Source organism: Odocoileus virginianus, chromosome 33, assembly GCF_023699985.2.
Source record: "Odocoileus virginianus isolate 20LAN1187 ecotype Illinois chromosome 33, Ovbor_1.2, whole genome shotgun sequence".
Taxonomy (NCBI): Eukaryota; Metazoa; Chordata; class Mammalia; order Artiodactyla; family Cervidae; genus Odocoileus; species Odocoileus virginianus.
The window spans coordinates 18,427,998-18,450,720 of NC_069706.1; the positions used below are offsets into that span (position 1 = coordinate 18,427,998).

A 22,723-nucleotide genomic window follows, 5' to 3' on the forward strand; every position below is an offset into this window, starting at 1 on the left:
TCATGGGAAATAGATGGAGAAACTGTGGAAACAGTGTCAGACTTTATTTTTTGGGCTCCAAAATCACTGCAGATGGTGACTGCAGCCATGAAATTAAAAGATGCTTACTCCTTGGAAGGGAAGTTATGACCAACCTAGAGAGCATACGAAAAAACAGAGACATTACTTTGCCAACAAGGTCCGTCTAGTCAAGGCTATGGTTTTTCCAGTGGTCATGTATGGATGTGAGAATTGGACTGTGAAGAAAGCTAAGCACTGAAAAATTGATGCTTTTGAACTGTGGTGTTGGAGAAGACTCTTGAGAGTCCCTTGGACTGCAAGGAGATCCTTCATCCTGAAGGAGATCAGTCCTGGGTGTTCATTGGAAGGACTGATGCTGAAGCTGAAACTCCAATACTTTGGCCACCTCATGTGAAGAGTTGACTCACTGGAAAAGACCCTGATGCTTGGAGGGATTGGGGGCAGGAGGAGAAGGGGATGACAGAGGATGAGATGGCTGGATGGCATCACCGACTCGATGGGCATGAGTTTGTGTAAACTCTGGGAGTTTGTGATGGACAGGGAGTCCTGGCGTGCTGCGATTCATGGGGTCACAAAGAGTTGGACACGACTGAGTGACTAAACTGAACTGAAACATGAGTGAAGTTGAGCATCTTTTCATGTGTTTTTTAGCCATCTGTGTGTCTTCTTTGGAGAAATGTCTGTTTAGTTCTTTTGCCAATTTTTGATTGGGTGGTTCATTTTTCTAATATTGAGCTTCATGAGCTGCTTGTATATTCTGGAAATTAATTTTTTGTTATTTGTTTCATTTGCTATTATTTTCTCCCATTCTGACTCATTCTATGAAGCCACCATCACCCTGATACCAAAACCAAAGATGCCACGAAAAAAGAAAAAAAAAACAACAACTGCCCAGCAATATCATTGATGAACATAGATGCAAAAAATCCTCAACAAAATTCTAGCAAACAGAATCCAACAACATGTTAAAAAGACTATACATCATGATCAAGTGTGCTTTATTCCAGGGATGCAAGGATTCTTCAATATTCATAAATCATTCAACATGAAACACCATATTAATAAGCGGAAAGATAAAAGCCATATGATTATCTCAATTGATGCAGATAAAGCCTTTGACAAAATTCAATACCCATTTATGACATACCAGAAAGCAGGCACAAAAGGGACATACCTCAACATAATAAAAATCACAAATGACAGATCCACAGCAAACATTATCCTCAATGGCGAAAAACTGAAAGCATTTCCTCTACAATCAGGAACAAGACCAGGGTATCCACTCTCACCACTACTATTCAACATATTTCTGGAAGCCTTAGCCACAGCAATTAGAGAAAAAAAGGGAAATAAAAGGAATCCAGGTTGGAAAAGAAGAATCTCTTATTGTTTGCAGATGACATGATCCTCTACATAGAAAACCCTAAAGATGCCACCAGAAAATTACTAGACCTAAACAATGAATATAGTAAAGTTGCAGGATATAAAAGTAATACACAGAAATCCCTTGCATTCCTATATACTAACAATGAGAAGTATAAAGAAAAACTAAGGAATGAATCCCATTCAACACTGCAATGAAAAGAATAAAATATTTAGGAATAAATTTACCTAAATGAACAAAAGACCTGTATACAGAAAACTATAAAACCCTGATTATATTATATGAAAAAATCAAAGACGACAAAAGTAGATGGAAAAATACACCATGTTCATGGATTGGAATAAGCAATATAATGAAAATGAGTAAAAAACCCAAAGCAATCATAGATTCAACGCAAAACCTATCAAACTAACAATGGCATTTTACTCAGAACTAGAACAAATGATTTCACAATTTATATAAAAGCACAAAAGACCCTGAATAGTCAAAGCAATCTTGAGAAATAAGAATGGAACTAGAGGAATCAACCTTCCTGACTCCAGACTACTACAAACTACAGTCATCAAGACAGTATGGTATTGTCAGAAAGACAGAAATATAGATCAGTGGAGCCAAATCGAAAGCCCAGAGATAAATCCACGCACCTAAGGACACCTTATATTTGAAAGGAGGCAAAAATATACAACGGAGAAAAGACAGTGTCTTCAGCAAGTGGTGCTGGGAAAACTGGTCAACTACATGTGAAAGAATGAAACTAGAACACTTTCTAATACCATACACAAAAATAAATTCAAAATGGATTAAAGACCTAAATGTAAGACCAGAAAATATAAAACTCTTAGAGGAGAACATAAGCAGAACACTCTCTGACATAAATTACAGCAAGATCCTCTATGACCACCTCCCAGAGTAATGGAAATAAAAACAAAAACAAATAGGACCTAATTAAACTAAAATGTTTTGTACAATGAAGAAACTTTAAGCAAGGTGAAAAGACAACCCTCAAAAAGGGAGAAAATAATAGCAAATGAAACAACTGACAAAGACTTAATCTCCAAACTATAAAAGGAACTCAAGCAGCTCAATACAAGAAAAACAACCCAATCAAAACATGGGCAAAAGAACTAAACAAACATTTCTCCAAAGAAGATATACAGATGGCTAACAAACATATGAAAGGAGGCTCAACATCACTCATTATTAGAGAAATGCAAATAAAAACTGCAATGAGGTATCATCTCACATGAGTCAGAATGGCCATCATCAAAAAGTCTATAAGCAACAAATGCTGGAGAGGGTGTGCAGAAAGGGGAATCCTCTTAAGCTGTTGGTGGAATGCAAACTGGCACAGCCACTATGGAGAACAGTGTGAACATTCCTTAAAAAACTGGGAATAGAACTGCCATACAACCCACTAATTCCACTGCTGGGCCTACACCCTGAGGAAACCGGAATTGAAAGAGACACATGTACCCCAGTGGTCATTGCAGCACTATTTACAATAGCTAGGGCATGGAAGCAACCTAGATATCCATTGGCAAATGGATGGATAAGGAAATTGTGGTACATATACACAGTGGACTCTCACCCAGCTATAAAAAGCAATTTCAGCTCTAATGAGGTGATGAACCTGGGGCCTATTATACAGAGTGAAGTAAGTCTGAAAGAGAAATACAAATACTGTATTTTAATGCATATGTATAGAATTTAATAAGATGGTAATGACTATCCTACATGCAGGGCAGCAAAGGAGACACAGATGTAAAGAACAGACTTTTGGACTCAGGGGAGAAGGTGAGGGTGAGATGATTTGTGAGAATAGCTTTGGAACATGTATGTTGCCATATGTAAAATATATGACCAGTGCACATTAGCTGCAGTAAGCAGAGCCCCCAGTGCTGGTCCTCTCGGACAACGTAGAGGGATAGTGTGGGGAGGGAGACAGGAGAGGAGTTCGGAATTGGGATGGGCACATGTATACCTGTGGCTGGTTCATGCTGATGTATGGCAAATACCATCAAAATATTGTAAAGGAATTATCCTCCACCTAAAATAAATTAATTGAAAAAAATAAAAAATATAATTATTGACATATAATTGACTTAAGTCCCCATTTTTTACCTTCACTACAATAAATCATTTAAAATTAATGTTTTAAAAGTTGAAGGATACTTGATTTACATTATTTTGTTACTATCTTGTGTACAGCACAGCCATTCATATATATGTATGGATGTATGTGTGTATTCATATATATATATATATATATATATATATATATATACACACATACTTTTCAGATAGTTTTCCTTTATATGTTATTGTAAAATATTGAGTATAGTTCTCTATGCTATATAGTAGGACTTTGTTGGTTATCTCTTTCATATATAGTAATGTGTATATATTAATCCCAACCTACTAATTTATCCCCCCTTTCCCTTTTGTTAACCATAAGTTTCTTTTTTATGTCTGTGAGTTTCTGTTTTGGGAATAGGTTCATGTATTGTTGTTGTTTAGTTGCTAAACTCTTTTGCGACTTGATGAACTGTAGCTGCCAACCTCCTCCATCCACCAAATTTCCCAAGCAAGAATACTAGAGTGGGTTGCCATTTCCTTCTCCAGGGGATCTTCCAGACCTAGAGGTTGAATCCTCATCTCCTGTATTGAAGGAGAATTCTTTATCAGTGAGCGACCTGGGAAGCCCAAGTTTGTGTGTGCTAAGTCACTTCAGCCGTGTCTGACTCTTTTCAATCCCATGGACTGTAGCCCTTTAGGTTCCTCTGTCCATGGGATTCTCCAGGCAAGAATACTGGAGTGCACTGCCATGCTCTCCTCCAGGGGATGATCTTCCTGACACAGGGCTTGAACCTGGATCTCTTGATCTCCTTATTGGCAGGTGGGTTCTTTACCACTAGTGCCACCTGGGAAGCCCAGCCCAAGTTCACATGTATCTGATTTTTTATTCCATGTATAAGTGATATGATAAGTGTCTTTCTCTGTCTAGCTTATTTTGTGTAGTATGATGATTTCTAGGTCCATCCATGTTGCTACATGTGGAATTATTTCATTCTTTTTTATGGCTGAGTAATATTCTGTGTGTGTGTGTGTGTGTGTGTGTGTGTGTGTGTGTGTGCCATATCTACTCTATCCACTTATCTGTTGATGGATATCTAGCATCCATGTCTTTATTATTATAAATAGTGCTGCAATGGACATTGTGTTGCATGTATCTTTTCAAAGTGTGATTTTCTCCAGATATGTAACCAGGAGTGGGATTTCAGGACCATATGGTAGTTTTAATTTTAGTTTTTTAAGGAACCTCCATACTGTTTTCTGTAGGGGCTGTACCAACTACATTCCCACCAACAGTGTAGCTCTTATTTGCAAATATTTTGATGATGGCCATTCTGATTGGTGGGGCTCCCTCCACAGCTCAGCTGGTAAAGAATACAGTTGCAATGCAGGAGGCCCTGGTTCAATTCCTGGGTCAGGAAGATCCAGTGGAGAAGGGATAGGCTACCCACTCCAGTATTTGGGGGCTTCTCTTGTGGCTCAGCTGGTAAAGAATCTGCCTGCAATGCAGGATACCTGCGTTGGAAAGATCCCTTGGAGAAGGGAAAGGCTACCCACTCCAGTATTCTGACCTGGAGAATTCCATGGGCTGTCTAGTCCAATTTCATGGACTGTATAGTCTGTAGGGTTGCAAAGAGACAGGACTGAGTGACTTTTCACTTTCACTTTCATTCTGACTGGTGTGAGGTGATATACCTCATTGCAGCTTTTTTTTTTCTCATTTTGGTTTGTGTTTCTGTAGTAAGTAGCAATGCTGAGCATCTTTTTATGTGCGTATTTGCAATCTGTATGTCTGTTTAGATGTTCTGCCCATTTTATTTAAGCAGATTGGTTTTGATATTGAGCTGTATGTATTGTTTTTATATTTTGAAGATTAATTCCTTGTAGAATGCATCATTTACACATATTTTCTCCAATTTTGTAGGTTGTCTTTTCATTTATTTATGGTCTCTTTGCTGTACAGAAGTTTTAAATTTAGTTTATTTTTAGTTCCATTACTGTAGGAGATGGATGCAAAAAGATATTATTATAATTTATGTCAAAGAATGCCCTGCATATGTTTTCCTCTAGAAGTTTTATAGTATTCAGTCTTATATTTAGATCTTTTTACAGTATACTAACACATATATATGGAATTTAGATCTTTAATTCATTTTGAGTTCATTTCATATATAGTATTAGACAATGATCTAAAATAATTTTTTATTTGTAACTGTCCATTTTTACCAGCACCAGTTATTGAAGATACTGTCTTTGCTCCATTGTATCTTCTTTTATCTTTTGTCATATATTAATTAACCATAGTGTTTGGGTTTATTTTTTGGATCATTATGCTGTCTTATTGATATATATGTCTGTTTTGTACCAATACCATACTGTTTTGAAGACTGTAGCTTTGTAATATAGCCCGAAGTCAGGGAGCCTGATTTTTCCAGGTCTGTTTTTCATTCTGAAGATTGCTTTTGCTTTTGGGGGTCTTCTTTGTTTCCATACAAGTTTAAAATATTTTTGGTCTACTTCTGTGAAAAATACCATTGGTAATTGCATTGAATTTGTAGAGTGCTTTGAGTAGTACAGCCATTTTGAAAACATAAATTCTTCCAAACCAGAACAAGGTGTATCTTTCTATCTGTTTGTACTATCTTTGATTTCTTCCATCAATGTCTTCTAGCTTTCAACAGGTCTTTGGTTTCCATAGGTGGATTTATTCCTAGGTATTTTATTCTTTTGGATGCAGTGATAAATGGGATTATTTCCTTAATTTCTCTTCCTGATGTTTCCTTTTAAAAATTTATTTATTTTATTTGAAGGATAATTGCTTTAAAGAATTCTGTACTTTTCTGCCAAATATCAACATGAATCAGCCATAGGTATACACATGTCCCCTCCCTCTTGAACCTCCCTCCCATCTCCCTGCCCATCCCACCCCTCTAGATTGTTACAGAGCCCCTTTTTGAGTTCCCTGAGTCAATACACCAAATTCCCGTTGGCTATCTATTTTACATATGGTAATGTTAAGTTTCCATGTTACTCTCTCCTTTCTCCCCTCCCCCCACATCCATAAGTCTGTTCTCCATGTCTTTTTCTCCCATTTCTGCTCTGCGAATAAATTCATCAGTACCATCTTTCTAGATTCCATATATATGCATTAGTATACAATATTTATCTTTCTCGTTCTGTCTTAGTTCACTCTGTATAATAGGCTCTAAGTTCATCCACCTCATTAAAATTGACTCAAATGCATTCCTTTTTAGGGCTGTGTGATATTCCAATATATATATGTGCCACTGCTGCTTTATCCATTCATCTATTGATGGACATCTAGGTTGCTTTCATGTTCTAGTTATTGTATATTTTGCTGCAATGAACATTGGGGTACTTGCGTCTTTTTCAATTTTGGTTTCCTCAAGGTATATGGATAGGAGTGGGATTGCTGAGTCGTATGGTGGTTTTATTCCTAGTTTTTCGACGACTCTCCATACTGTGGCTGCATAGTGGCTGCATCAGTTTACACCCCCACCAACAGTGCAAGAGCATTCTCTTTTCTCCACATGCTCTCCAGCCTTTATTGTTTGTAGATTTTTTGATGATGGCCATTCTGACTGGTGTGAGATGGTATCTCATTATAGTTTTGATTTGCATTTCTCTAATAATGAGTGATGTTGAGCCTCTTTTCATGTGCTTGTTAGCCATCTGTATGTCATCTTTGGAGAAATGTCTGTTTAGGCCTTTCCCCCACATTTTGATTGGGTCATTTATTTTTCTGGTATTGAGTTGTATAAGCTGCTTGTATTAAATATGGAAACTAATCCTTTTTCAACTGTTTCCTTTGCTATTGTTTTCTCTCAATCTGAGGGTTTTTTTTTTTTTTACCTTGTTTATAGTTTCTTTTGTTGTGCAAAAGCTTTTAAGTTTAATCAGGTCCCACTTGTTTGTTTTTATTTCCATTACTGTAGGAAGTAGATCATAGAGGATCTTGCTTTGATTTATGTCATCAAGTGTTCTGCCTATGTTTTCCTCTCAGAGTTTTATAGTTTCTGGTCTTACATTTAAGTCTCTTTTCCCCATGTTTCCTTTTCCCATATTTTTCCCCATATTTCCTTTCCCATGTTGGGGAAATTTTGAACTATAATCTCTTCAAAATTTTTCTCATACCCTTTCTTTTTCTCTTCATCTTCTGGAATCCCTATAATTCAAATGTTTGTGCATTTAATATTGTCCCAGAAGCCTCTGAGACTATCCTCAGTTTTTCTTTTCATTTTTTTTTACTTTATTCTGCTCTTCAGCAGTTATTTCCAGCATTCTATCTTCCAGCTCACTTATCCATTCTGCCTCAGATATTCTGCTATTGATTCCTTCTAGAGTATTTTTAATTTCAGTTTTGTCTCTGTATGTTTATGCTTTATTTCTTCTAGGTCTTTGTTAATTGATTCTTGCATTGTCTCTATCCTTCTTTCGGGGTTTTAGATAAACTATCATTATTCTGAATTCTTTTCCAGATAGCTTGCTTATTGCCACTTTATTCATTTGGACTTGTGTGTTTCTAGGTTGTTCCTTCCTTTGCATGGTATTTCTCTGCCTTTTCATTATTTTTTTTTTTTTTTACTTATTTTTTATTTTTATTTTTTTTTTCATTTTTTTTCATTATTTTTTTAACTTGTGTTCAAGGTCTCCTCTTCCCAAGCTTTGAGGTCAAATTCTTTCTTCCTCTTGGTTTCTGCCCTCACAGGGTTGGTCCAGTGGTTTGTGTAAGCTTCATGTAGGGTATGGCTTGTCCTGGTGGGAGGAGGTGAGGCTGTTCCCACCCTCACCCCCCACCTCTGATAGGGCTGAATGAAGTGGTAATCCTGTCTGTTGATGATTGGTGTTGTATTTTTGTCTTGTTTGTTGTTTGGATAAGGCAGCCTGCACAGGGTGTTACTGGCAATTGGGTGATGCTGGGTCTTGTATACAAGTGGTTGCCTTTGTGGGAGTTCTGATTATTTGATAATCTCTAGGGTTAGGAGTTATCTGGTAGTCTAGGGAATTGGAGTCAGCTCTCCAGCTCCAAAGGCTCAGGGCCTGATATGTGGTCAGAAATGGAGACTCCACAGGTGGTTGTTATGGCATTAAACGGGGTTAAAACAAATATACAAAAACAAGAAACAAATGGCACACCCCAGGCAAATGACAATTACAAAATTAGGCAAATAATAACTAAAATAATGGAATATACACACATACATATGTGCCCATAAGCAAAACCAAAGCAGTCCAAAATAAAAATAAAGTACAATAGATTTACCCAAACAAAGGAAACCAAAAATGATATCCACCAGTTAAGAATAAAACTAACTAAAGCACAAACTGGAAAAGAAAACTAAAGCAAGGTGCCAACTAGGGAATAAAGCAATGAAAACAAAGCAAGCTAACAAATATTGTGAGAAAAAGAAAAGAAAGACAATAGAAATGCAAAGTTAAACAGAGGTCAATAAAGAAGATTTATATATATTAAAGATTAACTGCAGTAGGCAAAGCAAACAAAGGAATAAATGTAGGAATAATAATAATAATTTTTTTTAATTTAAATTAAAAAAAAAAAGAGAGAAAAAAGAAAAAAAGAAACAACAACAAAAAAAGAAAACCCCATAGAACCACAAGAGGCCAATGTAGAGGCAGAGGTAGATAACAGAAATAAAAAGTGTGATTAAAAAAAAAAAAGAGTTCTCAAAATCGACAACTACAACAGAGGGAGAAAAGGCAGAAAAGGTTGGGGGGTGGGGATTAAAGTCCAGAAGCAGCTACAGAATATGTCAAAATACAGGAATAATTAATGTTTTTCTTGTGTCTCTGCTGTCAGCGTCCTTTCACTAGGAGTCTCAGTCCATCTCTCCTCCCTAAAATGCATTTTCCTTGGAAGGAAAGTTATGACCAACCCAGACAGCATATTAAAAAGCAGAGACATTACTTTGCCAACAAAGGTCCGTCTGGTCAAGGCTATGGTTTTTCCAGTGGTCATGTTTGGATGTGAGAGTTGGACTGTGAAGAAAACTGAGCACTGAAGAATTGATGCTGTTGAACTGTGGTGTTGGAGAAGACTCTTGAGAGTCCCTTGGACTGCAAGGAGATCCAACCAGTCCATCCTAAAGGAGATTAGTCCTGGGTGTTCATTGGAAGGACTGATGCTGAAGCTGAAACTCCAATACTTTGGCCACCTGATGTGAAGAGCTGACTCATTTGAAAAGACCCTGATGATGGGAAAGATTGAGGAGGGGAGGAGAAGGGGACAACAGAGGGTGAGATGGTTGGATGGCATCACCAACTCAACGGACATGGGTTTGGGTGGACTCCGGGAGTTGGTGGTGGACAGGGAGGCCTGGCGTGCTGCGGTTCATGGGGTCACAAAGATTCGGACATGATTGAGTCACTGAACTGAACTAAACCTTGATTCCAGCTTGTGATTCACCCATCCTGGCATTTCCCATAATGTAATCTACATATAAGACAAATAAGCAAGGTGGGAAAATATACAGCCTTGTTTTACTCCTTTTCCAATTTTGAACCAGTCAGTTATAAAATTCTAACTGTTGCCTCTTGACCTGCATACAGATTTCTCAAGATGTGGTCTGGTATGTCCACCTCTTTAAGAATTTTTCACAGTTTGTTGTGATCCATGGAATCAAAGCTTTAATGTAGTCAGTGAAGCAGAAAGAGATGTTTTTCTGGAATTCCATTGCTTTTTATATGATCCAGTGGATGTTGGTTATTTGATCTCTGGCTCCTCTTTCTTTTCTAAACACAGCTTGTATATAAATTGAGAGTGGAATTTCTCAATTAATATGCTGCTGAAGTCTAACTTGAAGGATCTTGAGCATAATCTTTATAGCATGTGAAATGAGCACAATTGTATGCTAGTGAACATTCTTTGGCATTACTCTTCTTTGGTGCTGGAATGAAAACTGACCTTTTCCAGTCTTGTGGCCATTGCTGACTTTTCCAAATTTGCTGACATTGAGTGCAGCACTTTAACAGCATCAAGAAACATCAATGTTCCTTAACTCCAAAGTTTTGTGACTTTTTTTTTTAAAGCTCAATAAACTTCTCAGAGAATCTATCAGAAATGTACCAGAGAATTAACATTAATACTTCAAGCCCTAATTCCTGAATGCCTCTTACTAAATTGTTTAAGCCTCGATTTCCTCAACTGTAAAATTGAGATGACATTACCATTTCACCACTTTAAATTCTGGCCTTTAGAGTTTCTGCTGAAAAATCATCTGATATCCTTAAGAATATTCTCTTGTATGTTACTTTTCTTGTATGTTGCTTTTCCCTTGTTACCTTTAATATTTTCTCCTTGTTTTAGTCTTTGTCAACTTGATTACTGTCTTGATAAGTTTCCTCCTTGGCATACCCTGTTTGGGACTCCCAGCACTTCCTCATCCTTGAATATTTTCTTTCCCATGTTAGTGAGGTTTTTGACTATTATCTCTTCAAATATTTTCTTAGTTCCTTTCTCTCCCTCTTCTCCTTCTGTTGTTGTTCAGTAGCTAAGTCATATCTGTCTGTTTGCGACCCCATGAACTGCAGCACCCTCGGCTTCCCTGTCCTTCACTATCACTTGAAGTTTGCTCAAATTTATGTCCATTGAAACAGTGATACCATCCAACCATCTCATCCTCTGTCACCCACTTCTCCTCCTGCCCTCAATCTTTCCCAGCATCAGGGTCTTTTCCAGTGAGTTGGCTCTTCACATCAGGTGGCCAAATTATTGGAGCTTCAGCTTGAGCATCAGCTCTTCCAATGAATATTCAGGATTGATTTCCTTCAGAATTGACTAGTTTGATGTCCTTGCTGTCCAAGGAATTTTCAAGTGTCTTCTCCAGCACCACAATTCAAAAGCATCAGTTCCTCAGTACTCAGCTTTCTTTATGGTCCAACTCTCATTTCCTCCTCCAGGGGATCTTCCTAACCCAGGGATCAAAGGCACATCTCCTGCATTAGCAGGAGCCAACATTGAGCCACCTGGGAAGATGAGGAATGATCTTAATGACTCAAATAACTATGATGTTGTGGTCACTCACCTAGGCCTGACATCCTGGAGTGTGAAGTCAAGTGGACCTTAAGAAGCATTCCTACAAACAAAGCTAGTGGAGGTGACGGAATTCCAGCTGAACTGTTTAAAATCCAAAAGATGATGCTGTTAAAGTGCTGTACTCAATATGTCAGCAAATTTGGAAACTCAAGAATGGCCACAGGACTGGAATAGGTCAGTTTTCATTTCAATCCCAAAAAAGGGCAATGCCAAAGATTATTCCAACTGCTGTACATTTGCACTCATTTACAGACTAGCAAGGTTATGCTCAAAATCCTTCAAGCTAGGCTTCAGTAGTACGTGCACTGAGAACTTCCAGATGTACAGAGTTTCAAAGAGGCAGAGGAACTAGAGATCAAATTGCCAACATTCTTTGGATCATGAAGGGAGTTTCAAAAAAAACATCTGCTTCTGCTTCGTTGACCACACTAAGCCTTGACTGTGTAGATCACAAAATGCTGTGGAAAATTCTTAAAGAGATAGCAATACCAAACCACCTTACCTGACTCCTTAGAAATCTGTATGCAGGTCAAGAAGCAACAGAACAGGACATGGAAAAACTGACTGGTTCCAAATTGGGAAAGGAGCACGTCAAGCCTGTATATTGTCACCCTGCTTATTCAACTTCTATGCAGAGAGCATCATGCAAAAATGCCAGGCTGGATGAATCACAACCTGGAATCAAGTTTGCAGGGAGAAATATCAACAACCTCAGATATGCAGATGATACCACTCTAATGGTAGAAAGAGAAAAGGAATTTAACAGCCTCTTGATGGAGGTAAAAGAGGAGAATGAAAAGACTGGCTTGAAACTGTATTAAAAATTATGGCATCCAGTCCCATTGCTTCATTGCAAATAGAAGGGGAGAAAGTGGGAGCAGTGACAGATTTTATTTTCTTGGGCTCTAAAATCACTGCGGATGGTCACTGCAGCCATGAAACTAAAATATGCTTGCTCCTTGGAAGGAAAGCTATGAAATTAAAAACCTAGACAGCGTATTGGGATTCCCAGGTGGCGCTAGTGATAAAGAACCTTCCTGCCAATGCAGAAGATATAAGAGATGGCAGTTCAATTCCTGGGCTGGCAAGATTCCCTGAAGCAGGACATGACAACCCACTCCAGTATTCTTGTCTGGAGAATCCCATGGACAGAGGAGCTTTGTGGGCTACAGCCCAGGTCACAAAGAGTCGGACAAGACTGAAGCAATTTAGCACACACACAGGCAGCATATTAAAAAGCAGAGACATCACTTTGCTGACAAAGGTCAGTATAGTCAAAGCTATGGGTTTCCCAGTAGTCATGTACAGATGTGAGAGTTAGACCATAAGGAAGTCTGAGGGCCAAAGAATTTATGCTTTTGAATTGTGGTGCTGTGGAGGACTCTTGAGATTCCCTTGGACTAAAAGAAATCAACTCTGAATATTCATTGGAAGGACTGTTGCTGAAGCTGAAGCTCCAATTCTTTCGCCACCTGATTTGAATAGCCAACTCATTGCAAAATACCCTGATGTTGAGGAATATTGAAGGCAAAAGGAGAAAGGTGCTGTGGAGGATAAGATGGTTAGTTAGCATCACTGACTTAATGGGCATGTGTCTGAACAAACTCTGGGAGACAGTTGAGGACAGAGGAGCCTGGCATGCTATAGCCCATGAGGTCACAAAGAGTTGGACATGACTTAGTGACTGAACAACAAAAACGACAGTGACTAATGATACTGAGCATCTTTTCTTGTGGTTATTGCACATTGGTACAACTTCTTTGGAGAATTATTGCACATTGGTACAACTCCTTTACCCATTTTTAAGTCAGTTGTTTATTTTGTTCAGTTGTAAGAATTTTATATATCCTAGATACAAGCCCTTTATTATATATATGATATTTTCATCTATTTTGTAGGTTGTATTTTCACTTTCTTGATAGTACTTTTTTATAGACACCGTTTTATATTTTTGATCACATTCAATTTATCTCTTCTTTCATTGTTTATGCTTTGGTATTGTCTGTTTGCCAAATTGAAAGTAATGAGTATCTGCTCCTGTATCTTTTGTAACAGTTTTTAAAAATAGTTTTAGCTATTAGATTGAGTTTTTCAATCTAAGTGACTTTTATTGCAATTTGAGTTCAACTTGCATGTGAATATCCAGTTATCTCAACAGTACTAATGGAAAAGAGACTTCGTTCCCAATTTGTCATAGAATTCTTGTCAAAAATAAATTCACCATTACTCACAATTGTATTGTATTCTTCTATATATCCTTTGCTAGTACCACACAATTTGGCAGTTTTGAAATTGAGAAGTATACTTCTTCTAATCCAGTTCTTTATCAAGACTGTTTTGGCTATGCAAGGTCCTTTGCAATTCTATGTAAATTTTACAGTTTAGCTTTTTTATTTCTGCAAGCAGTGCTATTGATATTTCAAAAATGTTAGAGCCAATAAACAGATTCAACAAAGTTTCAGGATACAAAGCCAACATACAATAATCAGTGGTATATCTACAAATCGGTAATAAACAATCAAAAAGGAAATGAAGAAAACCATCCCATTTACATTAGAATTAAAAGAATAAGATGCTTATGAATATATTCAAACAAGAAGTGCAACAGGTACATTGACAGTTACAAAACATTGCTGAAAGACATTAAAGAGGACATAGGTAAGTAGGAAAACATCCTGTGTTTAGGTATCGGAAGAGTAGTTTGTTAATACCTAAAAGTGTCTGTAGGTTCAATGCAATAGTGAAAGTGTAAGTTGCTCAGTCGTGTTCCATGCTTTGCAACCCCATGGACTATACAATCCATAGAATTCTCCAGGCCAGAATACTGGAGTGGGTAGCCTTTGCCTTCTCCGAGGGATCTTCCCAATCCAGGGATCGAACTGGGGTCTCCTGCATTGCAGGCGGATATATATGCCTGTATGTATATATACATATATATATATGTATATATATTTCCCCAGCATCAGCATCAGTGTCTTGTCTGATTTTGGAGTGCTTTTTGGTTTTTGGAGGTATTCCTTGGTTTTCTTCATTTCCTTTTTGATTATTTATTACTGATTTGTAGATATACCACTGATTATTGTATGTTGGATTTGTATCCTGAAACTTTGTTGAATGCTTATTAGCTCTAACATTTCTTTTTTTCATAGGATCTTTTGAATTTTCTGTACATAAAATCTTTGAGTAAAGATAGTTTTTCTTCTTCCTATCCGATTTGGTTGCCTTTTATTTCTTTATCTTGCCTAATTTTCATGAATATAACATCAAACACAGTGTTGAATGGAAGTGGGAGAGTGGACTTGCTTATTTTGTTTTTGATCACTAAGGAAAACTTTCTATCCTTCACCACTGAGTGTGATTTTTAGTTGTGGGGTTTTTTAATAGATGGTCTTTTATAGGGGATTTTACACGGTATTGAATAGAAGTGGGAGAGTGGACATGCTTATTTTGTTCTTGATCACTAAGGAAAACCTTCTATCCTTCACCACTGAGTGTGATTTTTAGTTGTGGGTTTTTTTTTTAATAGATGATATTTTATAGGGGATTTTTTTTTATTAAAAAATTGGCCCCCCCCTTTTTTTTTTACAATTTTGTTGAGATTTTAAACTTTTCAATGTTGAAATTGAATTGTTGGATATTATCAAATACTCTTTCTACATCAGTTAGAATAAACATGCCACTTTTAAAATTCTGTTTTTTGTTTTGTAGAAGTATGAGTCACAAAAATATATATTTTGAAAGTGTGCGACAGTACAACTTGATGATTTTATATCCATACATGAAATAATCATCATATTAAAGCTAATTAACACATACAACACCATGTGTTGTGCTATGCTTAGTCACTCAGTTTTGTCCAACTCTTTGCGATCCCATGGACAGTAGCCCACCAGGCTCCTCTGTCCATGGGGATTCTCCAGGCAAGAATACTGGAGTGGGTTGCCATGCCCTCCTCCAGGGAATCTTCCCAACCCACGGATCGAACCCAGGTCTCCCACAATGCAGGCGGATTCTTTACCATCTGAGCTACCAGGGAAGCCCATGAATACTGGAGTGAGTAGCCTATCCCTTCTCCAGGGGAACTTCCTGACCCAAGAATTGAACTGGGGTCTCCTGCATTGTAGGCGGAATATCTACCAGCTGAGCTACCATAGTTACTTATTGTATGTGTGTTAAGAACACTTAGAGCGAAAACCACCACAGTATTGTAAAATAATTAGCCTCCAATTAAAATAAATTAATTAATTTAAATTTTAAAATAATTACATTAGGAAAAAAAGAACTACCTTCTCAGCAAATTTCAAGCATATTTAAATTATTAACTATATTCACTATACTGTACATTAGCTACACAGAACTTAGTCATCTTATAGCTGGAAGCTTGAATCCTTTGACAAGCATCTTTCCATTTCCCCCAAAGCACAGCCCTTGGCAAACACTGTTAACATGCAAGTGAGATCACACAATATTTCTCTTTCTGTGTCTGACTTATTTCACTTAATATAGTGTATCCTTCAGATTTATCCATGTTGTTGCAAATGGCAAGATTTCTTTACCTTTGTGGCTGAATAATATTTCATTGTGAATATATATACCACATTTTCTTTGCTTGTCTATTGATAGATACTTAGATAGTTTTTATGTCTTGGCTATTTTGAAAAACGCTACAGTGAACATAGGAGTGCAGATACCTCTTAAAAAGTCCTGTTTTCTTTTTCTGTATATATATATATATATGTGTGTGTGTGTGTGTGTGTGTGTGTGTGTGTGTGTGTATACTTAGTTGGATCGCTGGAACATATGTTTTAAATTTTTGAGAAACTTTATGCTATTATTCATAGTGGCTGTACCAGTTTGTACTCCCACCAACAGTGCACCATGGTCAAGAAAATAATATTTAGGAAAGTAATGTTATTTTAACATAAACAGTAAAATGGACTAAAATGGATAGTGTGTCTACAGTAAAATAAGTTCAAGTTCAGTTTATGTATCCTGATATAATTAAATCATGTAAGTAGGAACTAATAGTTTTGTATATATTTCATTGTTTTACTTTGAGTTATTTAGGATAATTATATATAAGAGCATATAATACAATATACTGAGTCTGCTTCTCTGACATAATTACCTATTAAAAGGGCTCAGCAAGTAGTTTTCACCAATAGAATAGTCTAAAACTGCCTCCAAATTAAACACTGTAGGAGTTTTCAAGGAAATTGTTAGTATAAATGAAGAAACAGCATATAGCATGTTTCTCTTGTATTTGACTATAAATTTAACCAGCACATTAAAATGTTTACATATAACTCAAAAATACAAAAACAAACAACTTCAAACCACCATATGGCACACAGATCTAACAAAGTATATGTGGTCAGATTCAGTAAAATATTTAAAGTTGGACTTACTTTCCTTCTATGGAAAATGTAGGAAGTGTTCTGAAAGGCCATTGTTTTCAGAGGCTGTTGTTCAATGTATACATTTAAGATACAATATTATAGTGTTATAATAAGAAATCCTGTATTAAGATCAGTTCAAATTGGATTTCACGTTAGTAAATGCTTTTACAAATGCTTTGACAATGTTATAGAAAGTGCATCTTTTTACTTTCCATTTTTATGCAATGTAATTATTTGGTGTTTATACAGTTAAAAATTAAAAGCAGCCAAATATTAAACAACATACATATTAAAATTTGGGGTTGTAGTTTGTATTTTAAAATAAACAGCTTCCTGTTGTTTGCTTCAAGCTCTAATAACGGCATAAAAAGAGGCACATTCAAAATACTGATTTACTTTGATAGCGAAGGATTGTTCTTTGAAGATTAATGAAAGTAGCTGCTGCTGCTAAGTCACATCAGTCGTGTCCAACTCTGTGCGATCCCATAGACAGCAGCCTACCAGGCTCCTCTGTCCCTGGGATTCTCCAGGCAAGAATACTGGAGTGGGTTTCTACTTCCTTCTCCAGTGCATGAAAGTGAAAAGTGAAGCCCCTCAGTCGTGTCCAACTCTTCGCTACCCCATGGACTGTAGCCCACCAGGCTCCTCCATCCATGGGATTTTCCAGGCAAGAGTACTGGAGTGGGGTACCATTGCCTTCTCCATGAAAGTAGACATGATCCATTAAGTTGAAGTGTACTATTTAAAATACTCAATAGTTTACATAAAATTGTAAAATATATTTTTGTTATTTTATTTTTTCTCTACTGTCTCTTTGTGGAGCATGGGCCTTCTCTAGTTGCAGAGCACAGGCTCTAGAGCATGGAGGCTTCAACAACTGTGGCAAGTGGGCTCAGGTCCTTCCCTCCACACCCCGCAAAACCAGTGTACCCTGCATAGTATGGCAGATTCTTAACTACTGGACAGCCAGGAAAGTCTTAAAATATATTTTTTAAAGAGCTAAACAGCTGTCTTCACTGATAGCAATGCTGTCATTGCTAACCTACTTGATGATGACTTGAAACAAAACAAATGCCCATAAGGAAAAAATGCTGTAGTTATTTTTATGTAAATTTACTTTTAGTCCATGGTCTAGTAGCATTTTCCTCTTAATACAATACTCCTTTTCTATAAGGCAGTTCCTGGGAGCTAGACTGCTCTAGGTAACCTGAGAGAGTTAAGGTAAAGAGTAATTGCTTGCTGTTTAAATAGTAACTTTTTGCTCTGGTTTAGTGAGCTAGTCTAATCAGTTATATCTAAAAAGGGGCAATTCTTTAAAAGGTTCTAATTTCTTTATTATCTGCAATCTTTAGAAATTAATAGTATGAAACTTAAAAAATTAGCAAATGTATTGAAATCTGTGTACAAATTACTTCTAATTTCAAGCTCTCATGTGATAGTGTTTTTTTTTTTTAAAGTGGCTCCAAAGATGGTTAAATACAATTTTATTTTTTTTAAAGGAAACTGCTCATTTTAAATTACATCTGCATCATACCTTGATTTCATAATCATTTATTTAACAGGTCTTAGTCATGGACTTTTCCAAGATGAGATTTTATATTTCCCTCCCGTAGCTCCTGGTTGTCAGAAAACCCATGTTTTCCTTTACTGAAGGAGTCTGGTCCTGCTGATGTTAGTGTTTGTCTAATATTTCCCCGCATCTTTATTTTTAGGAGGCATTTCCTCTGGTTTGCTCTCTTCATCTTCTTTAAAAGCTGCTGCTACTGAAAGGATTTATTGGAGCAAAAGCTGAAACAGCTTTGTTAGTTCAGACATACTTGATACAAGTCTCATAAACAAGTTGATGCTTTCTGTTGTCTGACTACCAAATCCAAACTTGCAGATCTTTATAAGCATTGTTGAGAAATGAAGTTTCTCCTTCAGCTCATTGCTTCTCAGCACTTCTCAAGTGGCACTTTGTCCCATTACTCCAGAGGCTTTAGCTAGCTGTGGGTTCTCAGGCTTTTCTCCCTCCTTCCTGCCCATCGTTTTCCCCACCACAGCCATGCCAAGGACTTAGCATTTCTTTTTGATTCTTTCTTATCCATCTCTCTACATTATCAGTCTATCCTTACATGCTGTGTACTTTTTCCATTCAAGGCCTTATCATGTTAATCATGATTTTAAATAGTCCTGGTTTGTTTATTTATTGATTAATTTTAATCAGAGGCTAATTACTTTACAATATTGTAGTGGTTTTTGCCATACATTGACATGAATCAGCCATGGGTGTACATGTGTTCCCCATCCTGGACCCCCCTCCCAACTCCCTCCTCATCCCATCCCCCAGGGTCATCCCAGTGCATCAGCCCTGAGCACCCTGTCTCATGCATTGAACCTGGACTGGCGATCTGTTTCACATATGATAATATACATGTTTCAATGCTATAATAGACCTGGTTTAATATTTCCAACATTTTGCATATCAGAGTCTGATTCTGATGCTGCTTTAGTTGCTTCAAACGGTGTTTTTTTCCCTTTAGTATGCTGTGTAAATTTTTGTTAAAATGTGTACATGAGGGTCTAGGGAAAAAGAAATATAGTAAATAGGACATTAGTGACATAGAGGTAAAGTGTAGTGGGGAGAGAAAGGATTCCGTAGTACTATGATTGGGCTATAGTCTTTCGATAAGCTTATGTTGCTGATCTATGAAATCATCAGTGCTTCTTGGATTTTTCCTCTCTAGAAGAGACAATATGAATAGAGCAGGTTGGACTTTTCCTTCCCCTATGTCGGTTATGCTCTGGTAAAATACTTTCTCATGAATCAGGCCTAATTAAGAATAGAATGCTCTGGCACATTTCAAAATGGTTCCTTCTTCCCTTCTTCCGTGATTCCTGGAAGCATGAGGGGAGTTTTCTCCTATATTTGCTGTGAGAAACTGATAAGGATCTTGGAGGTAAATTGACAAAAACATGAATTCACAAGTTCCTTATGACTTGAACACCCCTGGACTTTTTAATTCTTTAGACTTGTCCTAGAAAGTCCCCAGCAATTTGTTAACTGGATCTTTTAGAGATTCTGTTTAGAGTTTCTACTCCATTAAATTATATTCTCTGTATTTGCCTATCTGCCTCTCCAGTTTTAGGGACAGTGTGTTGCCCTGTGACCTCACTTATCTGATTGATCTAAGAAGAGTTATAGACTTTTCAGTTCAGCTTCCTACTTGTTAGGATGGAGTGGTGAATTTTAAGTTCTTTTTCCAAACCAGAAACTGGAAGCTGAACCTTATTTTTTTATATTGATGAATACCTTTCCAATTTTATATACCCTGCTGGTTATTTTGATGGAAATCAGCATGAGAGAGAATGGAGAGATAGGACCACCATCTCAAGCAATAGGTCTGCTTATTGCTTTGAGTCTTATTTTACGAAGACTTATTTATGGTTGCTTATTTTTGTTTCAGTCACCTACTAACATTTTAATCAACATGTCTGGCTCTCGGCAGAGACCCCTTTCACTATTACTTCATTATCTCTTTGAGCAACCTAAAATTTAAAGTATCAGAAAGCAGTAAGTAGTATCTATAGCTAGAGAATATCAGTGCACTTTTCTTCTCTGTTTAATTATAAAGCTGATAGGTAATTTTGTTTTAATCACATTTGGGCACCTGAAGTAACTATATCCTATTATATTTCAGAGGACGGTGCTAAGTGGAATAACTTCTTGTCACAAGTGAGTCCAGATGATGAACTCACTCTTGCTCAAATTATGGGAATGCTTTTATTTGATGCCTTCTTATATGGCCTTCTGACCTGGTATATAGATGCTGTCTTTCCAGGAAAGTATGGTGTGCCCAAGCCATGGTATTTCTTTATGCAAGTAAGTTCTAATTATTTCTGTTATTGAGAGAAACTCCAGTTCTTATATACTGAGTTTGTTGAAGAGTGAAAATTATTTAATTTTAACACCCTCCACACAGTCTTATGATACTAATACAGCTTTAATTCCTTCTCAACTAAAACCATTATGAGTTAACTTTGTAACATGTATAATAGAATTAAATGGTTTTCTATTAAAAATCTGTATCTGAAGGAATGTGTGGCAAGGTCCTTAAGACCTTAGTGAGGAGATTATAAATTATGTCAGATATCTGGTTACCATTATATGCTTTTTTTCTACTATTAGTCCAAATTACTTAGAATTAAAGCCATAGCCACTGATGCAAAGAACTGACTCATTTGAAAAGACTCTGATGTTGGGAATGATTGAAGGCAGGAGGAGAAGGGGATGGCAGAGGATGAGATGATTGGACGGTATCACCGACTCAATGGACAGTTGTTCGAGTAAACTCCGGGAGTTGGTGATGGACAGGAAGCCTGGCGTACTTCAGTCCATGGGGTCGCAAAAAGTCATACACGACTGAGTGACTAAACTGAACTGAACTGAAAGCCATAGAAAAATGGGGAACATTTCTATCTGTCCTCCATCTTCAATCCTCTTCTTTATCAGTCTGTGGTTTAAAGCAAATGATTCTCAGAACACCTCTGCATTTTTTTCTTTTTTAAAATTAATTAATTTATTCAATTGGAGGATAATTACAATATTGTGTTGGTTTTTGCCATATCAACATGAATCAGCTACGGGTACACATGTGTTCTCCCATCCTGAACCTCACTCCCACCTCCCTCCTCACCCTGTCCCTCTGGGTTGCCCCAGAGCACCAGCTTTGAATGCCCTGCTTCATGTATCTGCACTTTTAAAAATTGTTGAGCTCCCCAAGGAACTTCAGGTTCAATTATATCTATTAGTATTTATCATGTTTGGAAATTAAAACTGAAGAATTTAGAAAATATTTATCAACTTATTTAAATATATCACCAATAAACCCATTACATATTGAACTATGTAACATTTTGGTAGAAAAAACTATTTTCAAAATTTAAAAAAATTAGTGAGAATAGTGTCATGTTTTATATTTTTCAAGTATTTTTCATGTTTGCTTAATTGAAGATAACTGGATTCTCATTGGATAGTGAGTATCTGACTCTGAATTCAATCTGTTGCATTATTGTTTTGTTTAAAATATTTGAAAAAAAATGCAGCCTTACATAGGCATGTAGTTTTTGAAAGGTGGCATATTTTGGAAGCCTTAAGTTTATGTATGGTTGTTCACTAAAACTTAACTGATGATCATTTACTAGCTATTGATTAAAGTTTGAAATCTGAAAACATATTACTGAACACTTCTTAATCTGTTAAAATAATATCCATCAGTATATCTTGCAAGTTGAATAAATATTTAACCAAGCATAAATTTGTCATAACTTATCTTGATTATTTGGAAAAGATTCATTCACTAATAAATATCTTCTAAGTGATGACACATTTCTTAATTACATCATCAAAGGTTCACCTTTATTAATATGAATATGATGTCATCAAGGTATTTTGCCAAAATTGGAAATATGTTACACAATAGTGGATAAAAATTTTTAAAAATTTTACTTCTCAGCAGAAACCTCAATTTTTTTCATTGGTGACAAATATTGTCAGTTCTTTTTCTTGAAATGAAGCACAGCTTTATTAATTTTTAAGAAAAATGTCTATTAGATAGCCAAGTCTTGATTAACTATAATTTTCATGTCTATCATCCTCTCAGGTAGAAGTGCCTTTCTATTTTAAAAAGTAGTTAGTTGACCCCACAACACAATGAGAAATAATTTAGGGCTCCCATTATATTTTGATCTGCTATAGAAATGCATTGTGCATATTTCTCCTTTCATTACACA

General features: G+C 36.6%; 1 protein-coding gene across 2 annotated transcripts in view; it reads left to right on the forward strand.

The window, feature by feature from the left end:
* Nucleotides 1-22,723, forward strand: part of LOC110151697 (phospholipid-transporting ATPase ABCA3-like) — a 285,960-nt gene that overhangs the window by 79,851 nt on the left and 183,386 nt on the right. For both annotated transcript variants that reach the window (XM_070460996.1, XM_070460997.1), the window contains one exon: nucleotides 20,632-20,813. In XM_070460996.1, the coding sequence (XP_070317097.1) occupies nucleotides 20,632-20,813 (182 nt within the window). The remainder of the gene's footprint in view (nucleotides 1-20,631; nucleotides 20,814-22,723) is intronic.